Source organism: Neopsephotus bourkii, unplaced genomic scaffold (genome assembly GCF_033783945.1).
Source record: "Neopsephotus bourkii isolate Nb327-2 ecotype Australia unplaced genomic scaffold, CSIRO-AGI_Nbou_v1 NB_1076, whole genome shotgun sequence".
Lineage (NCBI taxonomy): Eukaryota > Metazoa > Chordata > Aves > Psittaciformes > Psittacidae > Neopsephotus > Neopsephotus bourkii.
The window spans coordinates 255470-277839 of NW_026901564.1; the positions used below are offsets into that span (position 1 = coordinate 255470).

The following is a 22370-nucleotide window of genomic DNA, read 5'->3' on the forward strand; positions in this document are numbered from 1 at the left end:
GGAACTGGTATTTGCGATCAAGAGTGTTTGTTTTCCATTGTTCTTACTTTCTTAACAGCAAAAGTCTGCTTCTTCCGTAATAAAGGCATGCCAGAAATAGGACCAACTTCTAAATGAACACCCCCACCCCTTTTCTTTTTTCTTTATTGCTATAAACAGAGCACTGTATGGTTGAGGATGGGGCACCATATGCTGGAATAAGTATTTTCAAAGAAAAGAGCGAGAATACTAGCTGCAAAGTTGACAAAATGTATTCCACTCTAGCTTTCATACAGGATTGATTTCAAACAGCTCTTGATTCATGAGCAGCTCCGAACGACAGAACAAGGCACCTGTCAAAGGCATGTGTCACTGGAGCTCAGGAGTGGCACCACCTCTGCAGCGATCTTGCCAGAACAGATGTGAGGACTGCAAACCTAGGTCATGCACGGGTTTTAGGTTGTCCTGCATTTCTACAGCATGCACCCACCCACTACAAGCAAGTTTTGGTACTGTTTATACAAAGCACATCTGTGTATGACTGAGGTTTTCTGAATGTGATCTTTCAATCAAGAGTAATGATACTTCAGCTGGCCCTGTAACTGTAACCCTGTGGGACTGCACAAACAGAACCTGGCAAACTTGGTTTAGAACAGCTCCTTAAGCACATCCCCTGTTCCGCTCCTTCTGCCCCCTCACCCAGCCAGGCCGCACGGTCCCTTCCCGTTTCTCCGCTGGGTGCCGCCGCTCCCCGCTGCAGCACAGGGGGCGGCGGGCTCTGCCCTTCCCTCCCGGTGTCCCGGGGCCCGACTCTCCTCCTGCTCCACGATGGGCGGTTCGGGTGCGGCGCGATGCGCCCCCTCTGCCGGCGCGGCGCGGAGCGGCAGGAAGGTGCTCCCTCCTCCCCTGCCGCCCGAGGGAGGCCCGGCCGCTCCGGGGCGGCTCTTCACCAGCCCCAGCCTCCTGCCGGCTGCTACCCGCCGCGCATCGGCTGCGCTCGCGTCTTCCTGCGCTGGACGGACAGACGGAGGGAGATCCTCGCAGCCCGGTCCCCCCCGAACCCCGTGGCCATGGGGCCGCGGGCCCTGCCCGCTCTGCTCTGCGCGCTGGCCGTCCTGTGCTGCCCGCCCGCCGCCGCCGCCGCCAGCCGCGGTGAGTCGCCGCCTCACGCGGGGAGCTACCGGTGAACGTGCCGGAGGGCGGGGGAGGGCCGGGGAGGACCGAGTCAGGCCGCCGCGCCCCCCACTGCGGGCCAGAACCCTCCAGTTCCAGGTGGGGGGCCCCGAGAAGCGGGAGCAGAGCGAGGAGCCCGAGCGGGTGGCGTTTGCCTTGGCAGCGGGGCCGGGGCCGCGCGGCTTGGCAGAGGGAAATAGACGAAACGCACGGCATCCCTGGCCTGGTCAGGGGTCTCCCGCTTTGAAGGTTTAATTGGTACTTAGGAACGGTCTTGCTTCGGCGCTGTGGAACGGTGCGCTAGCTTAGTTCTCACAGCGGCGGCGGGGGAACAGGCTGAAATACGAAGTTGCCCTGAGTAAAGCAAAGTGAGGCGAATGCTTTTTGAGAAGTGTATTTTGAATAAAAGACATGTCACAGATCTAAAATACATAGATCTGTGAAAAACGCAGTGCTACGGATAAGGTTACTGATGGTGAAGAACGGTTTACAGTTGTCCCATGGCTCATACCAAGTTACGATGGAAAGAAGTGACCAGCCTGGTGGGACGTGCTGGTGGACTTCCTCAAAACAATGGCATTGCCTTTCGTTCACAACTTCAGGAGATGCGCTGCCAGCTGAATTTGTAGGTAACACAAAGTTTGTAAGATCCACCAGCAAAAAGTAGTTCAGAGCATCCACCCCAGGCAGGTGACGTTCGTTGATGCGCCGTTAGAAATAGAGCTAATGGCAACAACAGTGCTCTAACTGGTGAGACCCTGGATCCGTCTAGGATTGCAAGAAAACAACACTTCAGGAAAACATGTTCAAATTGTTACATTACTTGTGTAATACAGTAACAAATTCTGTATGAACAGAGGTGTGGGCTAAAGAAGATTTTTTTTTTAAGACATCCAGTGTATCTTTTTATAAAAGCAAATAATTGTTAACTGCCCTACAAAGTTGTGATTTACCTTGTTTATAAATATACCTGGCATGCAATTCACATTCTGCTTGCGAGTAACTGATTTATGGGCCAGTGAGTAATTCAGATTCCAAATGCTTATCACTATCACATTATACATAGGAGAGACAAGAGAAACCAACTTTTTGTTACAAGACAGCGGTATGGGTGCAGTTGTCAGCAGTAATACCCAGAAATTATATTAATTGTTGTCTAGGAGCACATACTGAATTGGTTTTGAGTAGGAGCCTACATTTTAGTTTTCCACCTCACAAAGATATCCCTTGGGATATGAACACTGCTGGTGTGTAAACATCCTGTCCAGATTTGTGACTCTACAGAAATACTTTGACATTTTTCTTCTGGAGCTCAAGAATGCTTTTTATGGTTGGTTGGAGCCATTATATTTTTTGTTCTCTACTTCTCCTTTCCCAGAACAGTATGTGCAGTAGCAACTTGCATGTGAAAATAGACAGAAATTTATGACATAGGTCTGTATAAAAGAAAAAAAGGCAGTGTCTCTCAGGGTAAGCAGAATATGCATAAGCTGATTGTGAGATAAACAATACATAATACTCAATGGAAAACAGCACAGTATAGATTGTTAAACAATCCAGACTTACTCAGCTTTCTACATCTTTTCTCTGTATGTTTGATAGAGAATCAGTGCAAAGACCACAGGCAGTAAAAGAAAAGGTCAGGCAATCTGAGTATTGTTCTATGTAATTTCTGCCTTTCAAAGTCCCTACTGGAAGCAAAGAAAAGACTCCATTGGTATTGTTCAGTGTCCTGACTGCACACCATGAGGATAAAACCTCGATGCTTTATCCCTTTCTTTCTTTCTTAGTTTCTTTGTCCTATTCATTTGTACTTCTTTATAGCTTACAAGTAGATAGAGCTGTTTACTCTGTCATACCAGCCATGAGAGTACTGTTACGCATAAAAATTGTAATCTACCAGGTTTGACCTCTTCCAAAAGGAGTGGATGACAGCCAGCAAAAACAGGATGACTGTCTGAATATTTATGATCATTATACAAGCTTTACCTCTGCTTTTCTAACAGATGATTTGTTTTATCAAAAATTACTTAAGCTGTAGTGAAGTGTGTTGTAGACAAATGGTTATCTACAGCTTTAAAACAGCTAGAGAAGAACATCTGACAGATTCTGGTGTAGTTGTGGCTATGTCAGAGTAGTTTTAAAATCTTTCCTGTAGAGCTACTGTATTGGCTGCTTCGTACTATCCCAGCTTACAGGTAATGCTTGTTTCCCATTACTGACCTTAATGTTTACTGTCAATATTCACTAGTATCTTTTTAAGTAATATGATACCATTTCACTCTCTTCCTTTCTGTGTATATATCTCTGATCATCAGCTTTTTCAAATAAACACTAACACAAAAGGAATTCAGAACCTCAGGGCAGTAACCATCTTCCATTTCAAAAAGCATGAATTGCACTGGTATTTTTTCTAATACTCAGATGCTGTGTCATACAAACAGCAGCTTTGCAAAGAAAAAGAACTGATCTGTGACTACCAGTCTTTTAAATTAAAATGAAATTGAATTTCATCAAGCAAGTTTAAATTCCCACTCTCTGTAGTATGAAGTGGCAAAAAAATAGCAAGTTTGAGGTCTTGTTGCGTTTTTCCATAGAGATGGCTTCCAAGTAGTACTTCATGTCATCGAAGTTCAAGGTGGAGACATGGAGTGAGCAAGGGACACAGCATGGAGGTGCTGTTAACAGCATCAAGGTTGAGTTCAACTCTGAACTTAGGAAGTCTGCTTCTACAAATAACACATAGTTTTCACTAAGTTAAACCAGATAATTTCAGCTAAACTAACTTTTTTTTTTTTGTCCTGAACTGTTGTAATAGGGTTGTACTTACAGAAAAGTTTGATATTGAGTAATGCAGACTCTAAATCCTTTCATCTAAAAAAGTTGTAAATAAGGTAGCTCTGAGAATTCAGGATATAGTTACAATTATTATCAATGTTAAAGTAATTATAAGCAATAGTTAAGACAGAGGTCAGTAGTCAATAAAGGGGAACTAGCCCAATCATTTTTTTCCTTTAGCATATTGTCATACTGTTCTAAGTTAGGAGTCACTGACGAGAAGTGGGTCAGGTTACCACCAAGGACTTTCACATTAAGTTTCTTAACCTCAATCGTGAAGGCTCAGTGATGCTGATTGGTTCAAAGTTCAGGTACACATGGGGATATGAGAAGTGCTTGCTGGAAGCACCTCTATTACCACATCATGCACAGATAATCTTGACAGTAAAATAGAGCTTGTGCTGAACCTGAACTGCCAATGTGGGAGCTGATTCCCTGAGCCATCTGCCTGCTTGGACTAAATTTTTGAAGTAAGATTAAAGATAAAGGATCTATAGTTTTACATTTTACTAGTGTTCCTTTTTAGACAGCAGAATACCCCCTTGTATAAATTGATTTAGTGCCCTTCTGTGCAAATACTGAATTTCACCATACTTCTGTGCATTTGTGTTTCAGGAAAAGTACTAAATTGTTCCTACTGCAGTCTATGCAACAGGCATCTGGGCTGAAATTCTCATCCAACATCCTTTTCTGGCCTGCAGTGTTTGCAATCTAGTCATGTTGCATAGAAAAACCATTATCTCAGACAATTCCCCTCTTTTGTCCCCTCTGCCCCTGAATGCTGCTGTGACACAACATGATAGGTACAGCACAGGAGCTGTAAAAAATCCCCAAATTTCCCTACTACTCATCACCCCACGTTCAAGTTTGAATTTCACCAAAACTCAAGCTGGGCTGGGCCCTTCCCACACAGCCTGCACTCAGACAGAGGTAACTACCTGCTTAAACCTGCAGCCACTCCTCGTTTGCCTTCTGCCTCTTTCAGATGCATTTGTTCTCATCTGCATTAAAAAGTGTTTGAATTACTGTAGAAAAAACAATTGCTTGTAACAAGTGTGTTAGGTGAATCATGCGGATGTACTTTCAGCTCACTGATTTAAGCTAACACACCTTCATTTTTGTTTTAGTTGTCTAGGATTCAACAAAGGATCAGTTGCACAGCTACGCACATGAGTGATTAAATAGTAGTAACTCTCTCACTTCTGTCTGCCCATAATATGTTTGAATTATTCTTTGCCTAACTAGATTAAGCTGAGGTGAAAAACAACTGTCTTCCAAAATAAGACTCCATGCAAACCACTTTTCTGAAACAATGTCCAAAGTAGATCTTTTGATTGATTGGGGTTTTTTGGTGGGTTTTGGTTTGTTTTTTTTTTTTTGTTTGTTTGTTTGGGTTTTTTTGGTTTTTTTTTTGTTGGTTTTTTTTTTTGTTGTTGTTGTTGTTTTTTTTTTGCTGTTGGTTGATTGGGTATTTTTGTCCTTTTTTTTTTTTCCCCAGAAATAAACCCACACCACACATTCAACGTTTTGTAATGCCAAATTCCTAACCCGTTACAGCTACATTCAGAAAGCAGAGATACCCTGTCCTGACACCTTTCTTTTCTCAGACTCAGCCAACCACTATGCTGCAAAGACCGTGCTGTAAAGGGAACACTAGTGGCAGGTTTCAAAAGTGCTCTGACGGCACACTGGTATGTGCTGTGGGGTAGGTTAAGTAGAACTGGGGAAGTGTTTCAATGCAGTCTTTGTACAAGAAAAAGGTTGAACCTCATCTGCATTGAAAACTGCATGATGTCTGCCACCTGTCTTTATGGGCTGTCATGTTGAGTAAGATGTCTCCAGAGCCCACAGAAATATCCAGTACTTGATAGGTAGTGTCCCTCCCATAAAAGCTTCCAGGCAAAGAGCCAGGAGGCAAAGGAGGACATCTTACCCAAACTTGTAACAAAATTTAAAATAAAAAGGACTAACATATGTGGGCAGTATGCACTTCGAATCAGGAATTAACCTCATTGTTTTGTGTTGCTAATATACCTTAGCTTTCCTTTTTTGAAAGATGTTTTTGTTTCCCCATAGGATGTAAGTATTTGCTAATTTATCTTAATAATTTCTCGTTTTTCAGCCTCCCTGTATAACAGCAGCATACTACAGGTCAGAAGTTTTATAATCTCCATTGCAAGTCACCAGGATGACCGCATACCTACTGGAGGTGATACTGAAAATGACTTTGAAGCTGGATCAGGAGACACCAACCATACTAGATCATTCATACATGACCAGCGAATAGTGTCAGTGCAAACAGCAAGATACCTCACCAGTCCATGGCTGACACGCTTTGTTCCATCAGTTTACACCATAGTGCTTGTGCTGAGTCTCCCCCTGAACGTTACAGCAATACTTGTGTTTCTGAAAAAAATGAAAATTGAAAAGCCAGCTGTGATATACATGTTGAATTTGGCGCTTGCAGATGTCCTGTTTGTAAGCGTGCTTCCTTTTAAGATTGCTTATCACTTTTCTGGAAATGACTGGGCTTTTGGACCCGAAATGTGCCGTTTCATCACTGCTGCCTTCTACTGTAATATGTACTGTTCAGTAATGCTTATGACAAGCATAAGCTTCGATCGCTTCTTAGCAGTGGTATATCCCATGCAGTCTCTTGGGTGGCGTACGTTAACACGTGCCTCACTGATTTGTTTCATCATATGGCTTGTAGCAATAAGTGGGGTTATACCTTTTCTCATTAGAGAGCAAACAATGGAAATACCGAAGTTAAATATAACTACTTGCCATGATGTGCTAAGAGAATCTGAGCTTCATGGCTATTACCTCCACTTCTTCTCCATCTTCTCTTCTGTGTTTTTTGTAGTGCCATTTATAATCTCTACTGTCTGTTATGTGTGTATCATTCGATGTCTTAGTTCCTCTACTCTTGTTACAAAGCAAAACAAGAAGACACGTGCCTTGCTCTTGTGTGTGGCTGTTTTCTCTGTTTTTGTTATTTGCTTTGGACCAACAAATATTCTCCTATTAATTCATTATATCCATTTTTCTTATGACAACAGCTTAGAATATCTCTACTTTGCCTATCTACTCTGTGTTTGTATCAGCAGCATTAGCTGTTGCATTGACCCCTTCATTTACTACTATGCTTCTTCTCAGTATCAGAGACAACTTTTCAGTCTCTTCAATTGTAAAGAGACACTTGATCCTAACAGCAGTAACAGCAGTGCCCAGTCAATGTCTACCACTAGTAGAAGGGGTACGTGCTCTACTAATGTGAACAACAGTGCCTACAGGAAATTACTAGCAACTCATTGAGAAAACATGTCTTACATATACTTAATTTTTAGGCAATTTCAGACACAAAAAAAAAGACTGCATTATATATTAAAAGTTTTTGTACAATACATAGTTCTGTGGATTTATTATAGTAATGCACAATTCATATTATAACTCTGTATATGTACATATATTGTATATGTAAATAAGTTAACATAGACATAATTCCTTAATAATAGTTGTTGAGTGTTTTTCAAATAAACCTTTTTTTTTCAGACAAATCCTTTGCATTGTTAGTCAGTTTCTTTCAGGTATTTTATGAAATCCCATTTTAGTATTTTTAACTATATCAGGTTGATTAAATTCTTACTTATGGAACCTCTCCATCTATCCAGTACTTCCTGAAGAAAGTGAAAATATCTTTCTAAGCTATAGGGTTTTTTTCACCTATTTCTTAATATTTTGGGAGTAATCTCAGCATTATTTCGCATTTTGGACACTGACACTTTTTTTCCCCCACTTTTATATATTCCACTGCAAAAGAGTCTGTGCAGTTTTAGGAATGTGGGAAACTGAAAACCAGCAATTAGTTGGTGCAATGTGTCAGGGAAGATAATTTTCAGCAGCTAGAATTAGCTTTTTCCTTTGGTGTATGCTGGGCATCTTGGCTATGAATGTGGTATTTTTCACAGTTAATTTAACAAAAAAATGTGACATTTTGTTTCACAAGAAATTGATGTTGAATGGGCCTCCAGAAATTATGCTGAAAAAGCTGTATTCATCATCTTGTTATGCAGTTTGCAAACCTGTGCTTGGGTGCATGTGATTAATCATCATGCACATCTTTAGGACTCAGAAATATCCTTTGTGCCTGCCAAGTCTGGAAATTTTTTGTATTTTACATAGTGTCCACATCTACTGAAATGTCTGGTATACAGCCCAGTAGCTAACTTCACTCTGTGTAGCATTCTTTTACTACAAGGGATGCTAAAGCCAAGTAAGAGGAATTCTGTTTTGGAAATGAGCATGTAGGTAATAGAACTATACATGAAAATGGAAATCAGATTAAGAGGATATTTGTTTAAGTTTTGCCATAGGAATCTGCCAAGAAGTGCAGCAATGGATAAAAGCTCTCTTCAGTCCAGCACAAGTGATAAGAAATGTAAACTTTCTGCATACAGTGTGACAGAAACTTCTTTCTAACCATGACCTCTTGTCGGATTGTGTCTGTTCTTTAATGGACTTAAATATAATTAAGTATTGCGTTACCAGAGTCTCTCTAGATGTTTGTCCTCAGGTATGCCACTTCGTAAGTACGAGTGCTAAAAATATATGTATATGTAGTTTGTAAGGCTAAACCCCCACAAATAAGACATACTCAGTTACATTCTCATATTAGGGGAAGTTTCAGTTTTCAGTAAAATCTTAAAAATTTTAAGATTTGCTTCTTGCTGGCAGAAAAAAATTACATCTGTGCCTCCTGTAGTACAGGATGTAAGACTGCTTTTTAGACCTCTTAGATAGTTGGGATTTGTTTTAATGTCATGGTATTTTGGTTCACAATAATGCTTTATTTTTAGGAGGCAAAAAAAGACATTATAGTCTGCTTTGCAAGGAGTGGTACTACATGCTGGGAGAGAGTATGTGGAAAAAAGTTCAGCAAGCAGCGATTATTTACTTCATTTTGCTTTGTGATTGGGTAGTTTCACTTGTAACCTCCGTGTGCTCAAGAACATTCCCAAGTGAGCAACTTCTTCCTGCCTTGCAGGATGAAAAAATGAAAGGGGTGAACACAGCTGTTTATTCTTATGGCTAAGAGCATCAAAAAAGATCTTGAATAAGAGTGACTAAGAAAGATTTAATGCATGGCTATAAGCCAGTATCCCAGCTCTTACACACATACTGCTGAAGCTGAGTTTGCTGATGGTACGGGCTTGCACAAAAATGAGAAGATAAACAAGAACAGGAAACACAATTCCAGCACAGAAACCTGAAGTCAAAGGGTACATAAGTATGCTTCTTGCCTTAGAATCATAGAATAGTTAGGGTTGGAAAGGACCCTGAGATCATCAAGTTCCAACCCCACTGCCATGGGCAGGGACACCTCACACTAAACCATGTCACCCAAGGCTCTGTCCAACTCTGCCTTGAACACTGGCAGGGATGGAGCATTCACAGCCTCCCTGGGCAACCCATTCCAGTGCCTCGCCACCCTCACAGTAAAGAACTTCTTCCTTATATCCAATCTAAACTTCCCTTGTTTAAGTTTTAACCCATTACCCCTTGTCCTATCACTACAGTCCCTAATGAAGAGTCCCTCCCCAGCATCCCTATAGGCCCCCTTCAGATGCTGGAAGGCTGCTATGAGGTCTCCACGCAGCCTTCTCTTCTCCTGCCTGAACAGCCCCAACTTTCTCAGCCTCTCTTCATACAGGAGGTGCTCCAGTCCCCTGATGATCCTCGTGGCCTCCTCTGGACTTGTTCCAAGAGTTCCATGTCCTTTTTATGTTGAGGACACCAGAACTGTACACAATACTCCAAGTGAGGTCTCACAAGAGCAGAGTAAAGGGGCAGGATCACCTCCTTCGACCTGCTGGTCACGCTCCTTTTGATACAGCCCAGGATACGGTTGGCTTTCTGGGCTGCAAGCGCACACTGCAAGCGGCTCATGTTCATTTTCTCATCAACCAACACCCCCAAGTCCTTCTCCGCAGGGCTACTCTGAATCCCTTCTCTGACCAACCTGTAGCTGTGTCTGGGATTGCTCTGACCCAGGTGTAGGACCTTGCACTTGGCATGGTTAAACTTCATGAGGTTGGCGTCAGCCCACCTCACAAGCATGTCAAGGTCCCTGTGGATGGCATTCCTTCCCTCCAGTGTATCAACCGAACCACACAGCTTGGTGTCATGGGCAAACTTGCTGAGGGCACACTCAATCCCACTGTCCATGTCACCAACAAAGATGTTGAACAAGACCGTTCCCAACACTGATCCCTGAGAGACACCACTCATTACTGGTCTCCAACCGGACACTGAGCCATTGACCACAACTCTTTGCATGCAGCCATCCAGCCAGTTCTTTATCCACCGAGTGGTCCATTCATCAAATTGATGTATCTCCAATTTAAAGACAAGTATGTCGTGTGGGTCAGTGTCAAATGCTTTGCAAAAGTCCAGGTAGATGACATCAGCTACTCTACCGTTGTCCATCAGCTTGTTTCAGGGGAAATGGTGGGAGTGAAATCTGACCCAAAAGAAATTAAGCCCACTGATGTTATATGCTGCTTCACCCATACACTAATAAAATTATCCCAGATAACATCTGGAGATGAGGAGTGTTACTGACAGGCACTAAACGCACGTAAGAAAGCTTGCTAATGTTCCAGATATGCCAGCTTCATGTTGTCTCAATATTGGTAGGTGCAAGATTTGTGATCAGCATGGCTGCCATTGCTCAAATAGTGGCTATCATTGGTATAACTTATTTCACAGGGGAAGATTTGCTTAAGTTAGCATGGCAAGGATTTTGCAGGGGTTGGTGTGTTCACAATAGAAGCATTTATCATTTAATGCAAAGCATGCATCTGCCTTACAACCTGCTCCCTGCAGCTTGACTGCAGACAGAGCATGGTCTGATAGCTGTTAGCTCTGTTTCCCTGTTTATTGAATCCTAGCCAGAAATGTGAATACAGCTGCAAATTGTGTTCACAAGGTTTTGTATGAGGCAAACTGGATCAGGCCACTGGATCTCTCCCCTCTTGAGATGGGATCCTTAAAGAGAGTATGAGCCAGCAAGTAGATCACCAGCTGTGGCTTCACACTGGAGCTCTGCAAGAGATGGGGGAGCAAACAGAAAGGCCTGGTGTGCTGGGTGCAATCTTTAAGTAAATTCCTAGCTAAGGACTTTTTTTTTTTTTTTTTTGATTAATCATTTTCATGGTTTTTGATCTTATCACAGTTTGATCTTTCAAGATGCTGAGCAAATTAAAAAGTGAATCAGCCCTCTCATGTGGTTAAAATTAGTTCGTTTTCATGGCATTTTGCAAATGCTATAGAAATGGTTTAGTGACACCTAATACAGCTGGAGAAGCTGAACAAACAACGTGCTATAATCCAAGTCAACACTAGAGAGCATTAAAATAACTAGGTTTGGCTGTTGTAATTTGGCTTCTTGGGAAGGACCATTAGAACCCAAAACTGAACACCAAGCTGGACTGCAAACTACCGATTAGCCCTCTAAACGAACATGTGGATTTGTAAAAGTGAAAACTATTGGAATTGTATTGGAAAAGTGAGTGACTTTATTTTAAACAGAACTTGTTAAAAGTTTCAGCAAAGTTTTGCAGAATACGTTTCCTTATCTTTGTGCTACCAACCTTGTAATAGTGGTGCTTGTAGTGCCACAAATAAGCCTCTCTCCTTAAAAGAAGGCCTGACATTTGAAGCATGGCACTAAGCTCAAATGCAGTCCATTAAGGTCTGAGCTGATAAAGTCAACCAACAATGAAAATCTGGTTTGGTATTCCCTCACCAAGATAAAAACGGATGACATTAAGTCAAATTCATCCACAGTAAGCTTGGGAAAGTAATTGTCCTTGCCTTTGATCAGTTTTGGGTTTTGTGCTAGGAATTTGGGGTCTTTATGGTTTTGTTTTTCACACTGCACTATCACATACTAGAGGCAGCAATCACTGGGAAGTCCTCACGTGTTTTTTCATCTTGGTGGATGGGGCAGCATGCGACACAGGCAGTGGTGAAGGTCATGCCACAGTGCCTGGGCACAGGGCTCTCCCAGCTTATCTGCCCACGGGGCTCACAGCCTGTTCACACTAGCTTACTATATTTCTCCCATCGACTCATCTAGAGGTGGCAGGCAGAACACTGCTGCTTCCCTCAGAAGCCTGAAAACAGAGAAGGAGAATGGACTTGCACAGACAGATTGTCTATAAATATTTGATCAATACTGTCTCTCTATAGTGGTTGGTTGTCTGTTTGCTTGCTTGTTTGTTTGTTTTACGTATGTGTTTAGATCTTTTTCTTTTTGGCTTATAAACAGGAAAGAGCAGTCACTATCAGCAATAGCTAAGCAGGTTAGGATCCTAAGACCAAACATTTCAAATCTGTTTCAGCCAGCCACTGAAGTCCACCTACTCAGCTTATACCTACTGGGTGTGGAGCGTCCCTTGAGCCCTTTGTACCTGCTAGAAGGGGATACAGTGGTACAGAAGCCACCATTTCATTGATGGGCAATGATGGTGCCAAACACATGCTGTGGGAATCTGCTTCCTTTCCCTCAGAATTGCACTTAACTGGAAACAGGTGTCCAGCTCCAGAGGCTCCATTTTATCACTACTACCTCTAACTATAATGTCCTATTTACTGAAACCTGCCTAAACACTGGGTGTTTCTTGTCCAAGACAATATCCCACACCATCCTCCTCACAATATACACAGCAGGGGCCTTGGGGATCTACTTTCAAATCACACCAGTTTTACTGTCAGTTATTCTTGAATTGTTACAACTTAACACACTGATTTGAGTGTTTATTTTCTGATGTGGGCACTCCTGCGGCTTTCTTCTTCTCTTTTCAATTTTATAACAAACAATTTTTGCTGCCTAGTCCAACTTCTCATCAACACAGTTGCAAAACCAAATAGAAGATGACGCGTTCTTGCCTGCAGCAAACTCATGGATTTGTAAAGTGATACCACTGACATCTGACACATTTTCCAGGAACCATAAAATGCAAGAAATTTGCTAAGTACGTTCAAAAATTGGGTCGGGTAAAATAACCAGAATAGTTGCATTACGTGTATGTGGATAAATGTTTACAACCACCTAAAGTACAAAGTATTGAGAACCCAGTCCCAGATGGTGAAGAACAGAAAGGAGGGAGAAAACTTTGCTACCCATTCTTTATATTGTTTTATCTGCCTGATCAAGTGCTAATAAATCTCCCTCCTTTGGAATAAATCCAATAATATTTTTCTTGCATTTTTTTCCTATATGTCATTTAAGGAATAAACCTGTATATCAGTGCCACTTGGAGAATTTATTTCAATTTATTTTCACACTTTTTTTTTTGTCTCCACCTTCACTGAATCTAAAAGGTAAATGCAATTCTACCCAACAAAGAATAAAATACATCCAGTTAGTTATCACAGTTTTCATGTCAGAGGAAATAATATATATGCTGAATATTTCTGTTTTCTATCACTCAAACACAAGCCAGGGGTGACCAAGAAAATACTACTCCCACCATTGAAAATTATGTTTACAGAAGCTCTGAAATTCAGCTCAGATATCTCACTTTGCTTTGACCTTTTTACTTTTTCTATTTTTATTTGCATACTGTCTTTAGTAAATTTTTTTGAAAGGAGGAACCTACAGCACTTCACTCACTAGATGAAACAGATTGGTAAATTTGCTGTGAACTCATGGATATTTTTCATTAGGCAGTTAAAAGAGTTCTAAGCCTTATAAATGTGCATGGGAGATGGTGAAAATTCTTTAAAAATTACATTTACAATGTTAAGACTGTTTAAGACAGTCTTTAATAGGAAGACAGGCTGGTCTAAAGATACATCTTTCATTAGCCCAACTGCTGCACTGGGGGGAGGGTTTGGGGGGTGGGTGATGAATACAATGTTTTGGGTACTTTCAACCATTCTGGATAGTTTTCCAGGGTTGTATTTTTTTATCTTAATTTCTAAACTAAGATCAGTGGTGCAGCAGACTCCATACACAACAGAACTGACATGTTCTGTTAAAACAGTGGAAGTATTTCATAAATTGAAAATAAGTCATCAAGAGCTGTTGCTATTTAGAGAAAAATGTTTAATTTTTGCTCCATCACAGTACCTTCTGTTTGTGCTCTAATGAAACAAGATGGGCTGCTGGGTTTGTATCTTTTCCTTACCCCCTCCTACTGGACTAGCACATAAAAACCAAATTGAGCAAAGAGCAGCAACAAGGAGAAGCCACTTCTCCATTCAGTATTATTTTTCGACACTGGGGGTAAACTGAGGTCTGTAGAAACATTGCCGAGAGACAGGGTTACAGTTCTCTTATGAATATATGGGAACCTCTACGAAGATATTAACAGTGTCTTCTACACTTTTTCATACTTAACCAGGTGCTCAAGGGAGAGAGCTGTAGTAACAGGATAGTGATACTGGAATCTAAATGGGATTTTATATTTTCTTTAATTGGCCAATCTATTTGTGAAAACTAGTGAGATGCTTCTCAGCAGGGCATGTAAACAGTTTGCAGCAATGTTGAGAGCTTTGTGCACCCAGCTCACCACCCATCATCTCCCCAGGCTTGTGCTGGTGACAAGCAGCCCCCAAGCCCCTTAGGGACAGCTGGGGTGGCAATGGGTGCCTCTACAGCTGTGGCTTGGCTGTCCAGACCATCCAGCCCTACAGTTACCCACCTGCCCCACTCTTATCAGCAGAGTTGCACATCCAAACTGAGGATGAGGAGGAGCAGCAGGCAGGATGAAGGCAACCTTTACCTTGCTCCATCCTCATGGCTGAAGCTCTGTACTACAGCCTGGGCTCATGCATGAAGCAGCGTACAAGGTCCAGGGTGTGCAGCAAGAAAGCCTGTGCCTCACGTTTTTGTGGAGCTCAGGCGCTTGCCCAGCCTCTAGCCCCAAGTGCAGGAACAGCCATGCCTGAGGGTGCTTGGGCCAGGCAGAGTCTGGGCTTCTTCTAGCATATGAAGGGCAAGGATATTTAAGCTCCCATTAATAGAAAAGTGCCAGCGTCACCTGTGCCAAAAGCCAGGCATAGCTCTTGAAATTTATAATACTTCATTAACATTTAGCCACCTCTGGTGAGAGGAAATAGGACTTAGCTTAATGAGGCAGCAAATGAACTTAAGCATGAGGTTTTGCCCATGTGAATGGCCTTGGATAGGCTAATTCAGGACTTTCCTTTGACTGAAGAATATCCTGTCTTGATCACAGTGCCAAAGATAAAAGCCTAGCTGATTCCAGCTTTCCTTCAGCGTGAGCAATGTACAAGCAGCCCACATTTACCCTTCTCCTAACAAGAATAATCTGCATCAGACCTTGCAGTGGGGAAGAGGAGGAAGGAACTACGTGAGGAGCATGGGACCAGGGAGCTAAGGATATATATAAAGCTAAGGTTATATATAAGTATACCCCCCATTTTCAAGAAGGGCAAAATGGATGAACCGGGGAATTACAGACCGGTCAGTCTCACCTCTGTGCCTGGCAAAATCTTGGAGCAGATTCTCCTGGAAGGCATGCTAAGGCACATGAAAATCAACAAGGTGCTTGTTGACAGCCAGCATGGCTTCACTAAGGGGAATCCTGCCTGACCAATTTGGTGGCCTTCTATGATGGGGCTGTGGAACTGATGGACAACAGTAGAGCAGTTGATGTCATCTGCCTGGACTTCTGCAAAGCATGCGACACTGTCCCACACGACATCCTTGTCTCTAAATTGGAGAGACATCAATTTGATGGATGGACCACTCGGTGGATAAAGAACTGGCTGGATGGCCGCACACAAAGAGTTGTGGTCTGGCTGGAGACCAGTAACGAGTGGTGTCCCTCAGGGATCGGTGTTGGGACCGGTCTTGTTCAACATCTTTGTCGCTGACATGGACAGTGGGATTGAGTGCGCCCTCAGCAAGTTTGCCGATGACACCAAGCTGTGTGGTTCGGTTGATACGCTGGAGGGAAGGAATGCCATCCAGAGGGACCTTGACACGCTTGTGAGGTGGGCTGATGCCAACCTTATGAAGTTTAACCATGCCAAGTGCAAGGTCCTACACCTGGTTTGGAGCAATCCCAGGCGCAGCTACAGGTTGGGCACAGAAGAGATTCAGAGCAGCCCTGCGGAGAAGGACTTGGGGGTGCTGGTCGATGAGAAAATGAACACGAGCCAGCTGCAGTGTGCGCCTGAAGCCCAGAAAGCCAACCGTATCCTGGGCTTCATCAAAAGGAGTGTGACCAGCAGGTCGAAGGAGGTGATCCTGCCCCTCTACTCTGGTCTCGTGAGACCTCACTTGGAGTATTGTGTGCAGTTCTGGTGTCCTCAACATAAAAAGGACATGGATCTGTTGGAACAAGTCCAGAGGAGGGCCATGAGGATGATCAGGGAACTGGGGCACCTCCCAAATGGAGAGAGGCTGAGAAAGTTGGGGCTGTTCAGCCTGGAGAAGAGAAGGCTGCGTGGAGACCTCATAGCAGCCTTCCAGTATCTGAAGGGGGCCTTATAGGGATGCTGGGGATGGACTCTTCATTAGGGACTGTAGTGCAGGACAAGGGGTAATGGGTTAAAACTTAAACAGGGGAAGTTTAGATTGGGTATAAGGAAGAAGTTCTTTACTGTGAGGGTGGTGAGGCACTGGAATGGGTTGCCCAGGGAGGCTGTGAATGCTCCATCCCTGCCAGTGTTCAAGGCCAGGCTGGACAAAGCCTTGGGTGGCATGGTTTAGTGTCCCTGCCCATGGCAGTGGGGTTGGAACTTGATGATCTTAGGGTCCTTTCCAACCCTAACTATTCTAGGACTCTATGATTCTATGGCATCAGCCTTAGCTTATTGAACTTGAACAGCATCTCCACTAGCCTGGGAACTGTGAGCACAGGGCTACAGAAACATCTTATCAAATGCTGCTGTTGCACAAGTCACTCTGGAATGTGTGCAAGATGGGAACCCAGCCTGACAGCCCCATATGCAGCATGCATGTGTATGTTTATGTGTGTACAGGTATGTGCATTACTCACTGTCCTGGGTTTAGCAGTGGCAGTCATTTATCTCTTTCTTGGTAGCTGGTGCAGGGCTGTGTTTTGACTTTCAGCTGGGAACAGAGCTGAAAAACAATGATGTTTTGGTTTGGCCAAGGACTCTGTGGGCCTCATGCTCTGCCAGGGAGGAGGGGAGCCGGGAGGAAGCAGAGACAGGACACCTGACCCAAACTGACCAAAGAGGTATTCCATACCACAGCACGTCATGCCCAGGATGTAACTGGGAGTTACCCGGAAGGGCTAGGTGGACTGCAGGGTTGGAGGAGGTATCGGTCGGTGCTTGGTCAGGCTGGGGGGGGCAAGTTATCGGTCACCTGGTGATGGGGTGTTGTATTCTCTTCCCTTGTTATTTCCTTTATCATTACTATTATTGGTGGTAGCAGTAGTGATTTGTGTTATACCTTAGTTACTAAACTGTTCTTATCTCAACCCGTGGGAGTTGCATTTCTTTTTGATTCTCCTCTCCGTTCCCCCAGGAGTAGGGGGAGGGCAAGAAGGGGGGGAGTGGGTAACAAGCTGTCTGGCTGTGGGTTAAACCACGACAGTTCTTTTTGGCGCCCAACGTGGGGCACGAGGGGTTGAGATAACGACAGATCTGACCGGATTAATAGTCACTCGTCACAATGCTGATTTATTGGCTCTCAGAGTTGTTCCTCTTGATCTCACAGCTTCAGAATGTTGTAACTTACTTAGAGCCGGTATTTGCTGTGTTAGTGTTTATCAAGTGTGGGGCTTGGGCTAAGGTTCCTGTCTCACTGTACTTTATGGCAATCACTTGTAATACGGGCGGGCTCCAGCAGCAGGGCGGGACGGACGTGGCCGTGGACTGGTACCTGGCCGTCCGGCTGCTCCTCACCGTCCTGGCCCTCGCCCTCGCCTCCGTCTGCGTGAGGCTCTGGGAAGCCGAAGGGGAACGGTCCCGGGAGCCGGCGGCTGCTGAAGCGGCCCGGGAGAGCGGCCCCGGGCACCAAGCGGGAGCGGGACCGGGACCGGGACCGGAGGCCGCAAGGGGACGGCTGCCGGTGGAGGAGGTCGGGGCGGTCGAGGAGCGGGAGGAGGCGGCTGCCGAGCAGCGGGAGAAGGCGGCGGAGGAGCCGAGCCCTGCGGCCGAGCCCAGCCCCGCAGCCGAGCCCAGCCCCGCGACGGCCGAGAGCATTCCCCGGAAGCCGCCCGCCGAGCCCCAGGAGGACGCAGGAGACCCCGCAGCATTTCCCAGCAAGGCAGAGGAGGAAGAGCTGGACTCAGGAAAAGAGAAGCTGGTGGTGGGAGAGCCGGCAAGCACAGCAGCTACACCAGCCCCAGTGACAAGTACAGCAGCATCGTTTGAGAGTTCTGAAGGTTTTGGATGGCCTTTGGGTACCCTTGGGACCTGCCTGCTGATTGTGATGGGGATCAGCATGTTGGCACACACACAGAGTGTGTTTTACCCACCGCCATTTTGTCTGACCCCGAAATTTAAGCAGAGTCAGGTTTGGGTCTTGTCTGGGGTTAGACAACAATATAGGAGGACCAAGAGGTTTCCCCCAAGGCTGGAGAGTCATGAGTGGCAGGGCATGTGGGACAGTATGGGCAAGTATCTAGTCCACTGGGCCCCTCCAGTGCTTTGGAAGCATTGGAGATGGAAGGACAGTGAATTATTTTGAGCCTGGTGGGCCCATGACCCTTAAGGCCAACAGAGCAGAGATGCAACATAGAGATGGACTCATGATCGAGGGGTGGACCTAACAATGGACACTATCGCCCAGGTTATTCACAGGTGTGAACACTGCGCACAGTCTCTCGTGCTCTGAAAGACTGTTACAAGAGGTGGAGCCTGACATCATGGACCAGATGCACTCAGCAGCTTTATAGGGACTGGTCCATGCACTGCGATGAGAGTGCACTTAGATAAGAGTGATGGTATATTGAAAATGTGGGATCTGAGCATGACGTGAATGGTATGGAATAAGGGGTGGATAATGTCCTGGGTTTAGCAGTGGCAGTCATTTTTCTCTTTCTTGGTAGCTGGTGCAGTGCTGTGTTTTGACTTTCAGCTGGGAACAGAGCTGAAAAACAATGATGTTTTGGTTTGGCCAAGGACTTTGTGGGCCTCATGCTCTGCCAGGGAGGAGGGAAGCCGGGAGGAAGCAGAGACAGGACACCTGACCCAAACTGACCAAAGAGGTATTCCATACCACAGCACGTCATGCCCAGGATGTAACTGGGAGTTACCCGGAAGGGCTAGTTGGACTGCAGGGTTGGAGGAGGTATCGGTCGGTGCTTGGTCGGGCTGGGGGGGGCAAGTTATCGGTCGCCTGGTGATGGGGTGTTGTATTCTCTTCCCTTGTTATTTCCTTTATCATTACTATTATTGGTGGTAGCAGTAGTGATTTGTGTTATACCTTAGTTACTAAACTGTTCTTATCTCAACCCGTGGGAGTTGCATTTCTTTTTGATTCTCCTCTCCGTTCCCCCAGGAGTAGGGGGAGGGCAAGAAGGGGGGGGAGTGGGTAACAAGCTGTCTGGCTGTGGGTTAAACCACGACACTCACTTATCAGTGACTTGTTTTTATCCATTGCTGCAACTGTGACAGCAGCACTATCAAGCAGACATTTCCTGTATTCCTTTCTTAAATACAGAAATCAGATGTTTTACAAGCCATAACCAGATGGTCATTTCTCGTAATAACACTGATAAAGACATCCAGCCCCACAGACTAAACCCAGGGCTTCTCTAGAAAACCATGAGTTACATTCTGCAGCAACAAGACTGTACACAACAAAAGGAAGAAATTTTTAAGTATAATCTTCCATTATAGTTCACTTGGAACACACATCACATGAAAAAACATCTGGAGCTCAGATTTCTAAGCAAAGTTGAAATACCATGTGTGAGGATCCTTGCAGGTGGTGGTAGCTCCTTAAACTCATCAAACAAGTGCTTTGTGACACAAGTAGGGACTCCCTGAAACAATACCTTAGCCTTGGCCATACTGACTACCATCAGTGGTCCACCTTGGCCTCCAATCGGGAGACTTGGAGGCACACCATACATAATGCCGCTGACTCCTTTGAGAGCTCACGAAGAACTAGTCTCGAGGAGAAAAGGCAATGCAGGAAGAATCGCGCCCCACCTGCTCCACCCAAGGAGACCTTCTGCTGTGCTTTTTGTAGCCGGATTTGCCTATCCCACATTGGCCTTCTTAGTCATCAGCGCGCTTGTAGTAAGCGTGGGTAAATGCCCTTCCCAAATCTTCGTTCGCGAAGTTAAGCTATGATGATGATGATGATGATGAGGGACAAACAGCATTGCTGTCCTTCGTGCAAGAGTTTGCTTACAGCATTTTTTATGTATTTGTTGTATTGGACAAGAACCTACTATAATTGTAGTATGTTTTGACTGAAGCATAGTAAGGACAGCTTGATTTGTGATATGACCATGACAACTTGTTATCACAGCCCCAGATTTATAACCAGTTTTCAGCATATAGTAGATTTGCTGCTTATTCTAAGACCCTATTGAGTGTTGTGAGCAGTTCATCTGGAAAGGTACAAAAGATGAAGCTCGCTGTTTACTGTGGTAATTCTGCTCATTGCACTAACAATTTTAATTTCAGAGACATTGAAGGAATTAGCTGTAGAATTAGCAGGGGTCTCTTTCCCTCCACAGAGTTCCTGTTGTTGTGTATTCAGCGTTCAACCCAGGAAGGATTTTTAGGCTTTGTTGTTGAGTATTCTGTTAGAGCCACCACGAACACATTTTGCACCTATCTTGGTTTTGTTATCATGGGCTTGTGTATAGGTTGTAGCAATCAGTTCTATGAAGAGTAACTGTTTCTTTAATTAGAAGCAAGTTGTTACACCCTGTAATTCCAGTGAGATTAAGTTTAACACAGACCAGCATTGCCAAGTGTGGCAAAAATGCTCCTGTAATAGCTACTTTAAAATTCACCACCAGGGTGAAAGCATGACTTCATAACCATCCAAACACTAAACTGGTTTGCAGATTACTTCCTTCCACATGTTATTCTTGGTGTGATTCTTGTCACTATATACACTCCAAAAATAAGCAGGCCTTTGAAAAGTTGAAAGTAGAGAAACACTCTCTTACAAGTTCATAAAATAAATTTATCTGTTGATCTAAATCAAGGATATGGTAATCATTAAGAACAGTGAGACTGCCATACTTTCACTAGCTTTCACTCTTGGATTCAAGGGATTTTCCCTTCTTTTCCCCAGTCTTTGGCAGGACTGCAGAGCCTTTTATCTGCCGAAGGCCTGCTCTGCTTCTAACCATGTGCTAAAGTACAGGTCTTAAGGGTTTCTCAATTGGTACCACAAATAGACTATCCTCATACTTAAATGCACATATAAAATAAGGGTCTTACTCAGACTATTGTGTAATGGCAGTTTTCTAGCTAGTCAGAAAAGCTCTCAGTTACATGTTTGGTAACACAACAAACTTTATAACTGTAAAAAACTTATCCTCCAATAAATGCTTATTCAGCCCAGTTCTACCAGTGTTGATTCCTGGTTCTGGAGCACAGCTGGTTTAGAAATGAATAACTGCCTACATAAAAAAATGGATACATAGCTAGATATGTGCTTTGAGCAGTGCCAAGAGTCATTCAGTCCTGCTATAGCCAAGGGATAGATCCAGGTATTCCATTTCTGTAGTCTGGTCATGCAGCCAGTTTCTTTACCCAGTGAAGTGCACACCCATACAAGCCATAAGCAGCCAGCTTCTCCAGGAGAATGTTCTGGGAAACAGTGTCAAAGGCTTTACTAAAGTCCACTAAAAAACATCAACAGCATTTCCCTCATCCACTAAGTGCATCATCTTGTCATAGAAGGAGATCAGGTTAATCAAGCAGGAAACCAGGATTTCAGAAATCCATGATGACATGGCCCTGTCACCTGGTTGTCCTGTACATGCCACATGATGGCACTCAAGATGGCACCAAGGTCAGACTGACAGGTGTGTAGTCCCCCAGATCCTCCTTCTGGCACCTCCTGGAGATAGGTGCCACATTTGCCAATCTCCAGTCAATTGGGACTGCTGATAAATGATGGAAAGTGGCTTGGTGAGCACTTCTGCCAGTTCTCTCAGTACCATTGTGTGTGGATCCCTTCTTGATTCATAGACTTGTGTGTTTCTAAGTGGTGGAGCAGGTTGCTAACAAATTCTCCTTTGATTAGGGAGCTCCATTCTCCTCCCCATCTCTGTCTTCCAGGGGGCTGGTTACCCAGAAGAAACTACTCTTACTATTAAAGACTGAGGCAAAGAAGGCATTAAGTACCTCAGCCTTTTCTCATTCTTTGTCACTGTATTTTGTCC

General features: G+C 44.2%; 1 protein-coding gene across 1 annotated transcript; it reads left to right on the forward strand.

Moving 5' to 3' along the window:
- The first annotated feature begins 815 nt into the window (after window positions 1-815).
- F2R (coagulation factor II thrombin receptor) lies at window positions 816-7550 on the forward strand. The gene is made up of 2 exons (XM_061362048.1): window positions 816-1131; window positions 6113-7550. The coding sequence occupies exons 1-2, from the start codon at window positions 831-833 to the stop codon at window positions 7306-7308; spliced, it is 1497 nt and encodes a 498-aa protein (XP_061218032.1). The 5' UTR covers window positions 816-830; the 3' UTR covers window positions 7309-7550.
- The last annotated feature ends 14820 nt before the right edge of the window (window positions 7551-22370 follow it).

Coding starts and splice junctions, on each gene's coding strand:
- F2R (XM_061362048.1), top strand. CDS start 831: ATGCGCCCCCTCTGCCGGCGCGGCGCGGAGCGGCAGGAAGGTGCTCCC. Junction 1,132..6,112: donor CGCCGCCGCCGCCAGCCGCG/GTGAGTCGCCGC, acceptor CTCGTTTTTCAG/CCTCCCTGTATAACAGCAGC.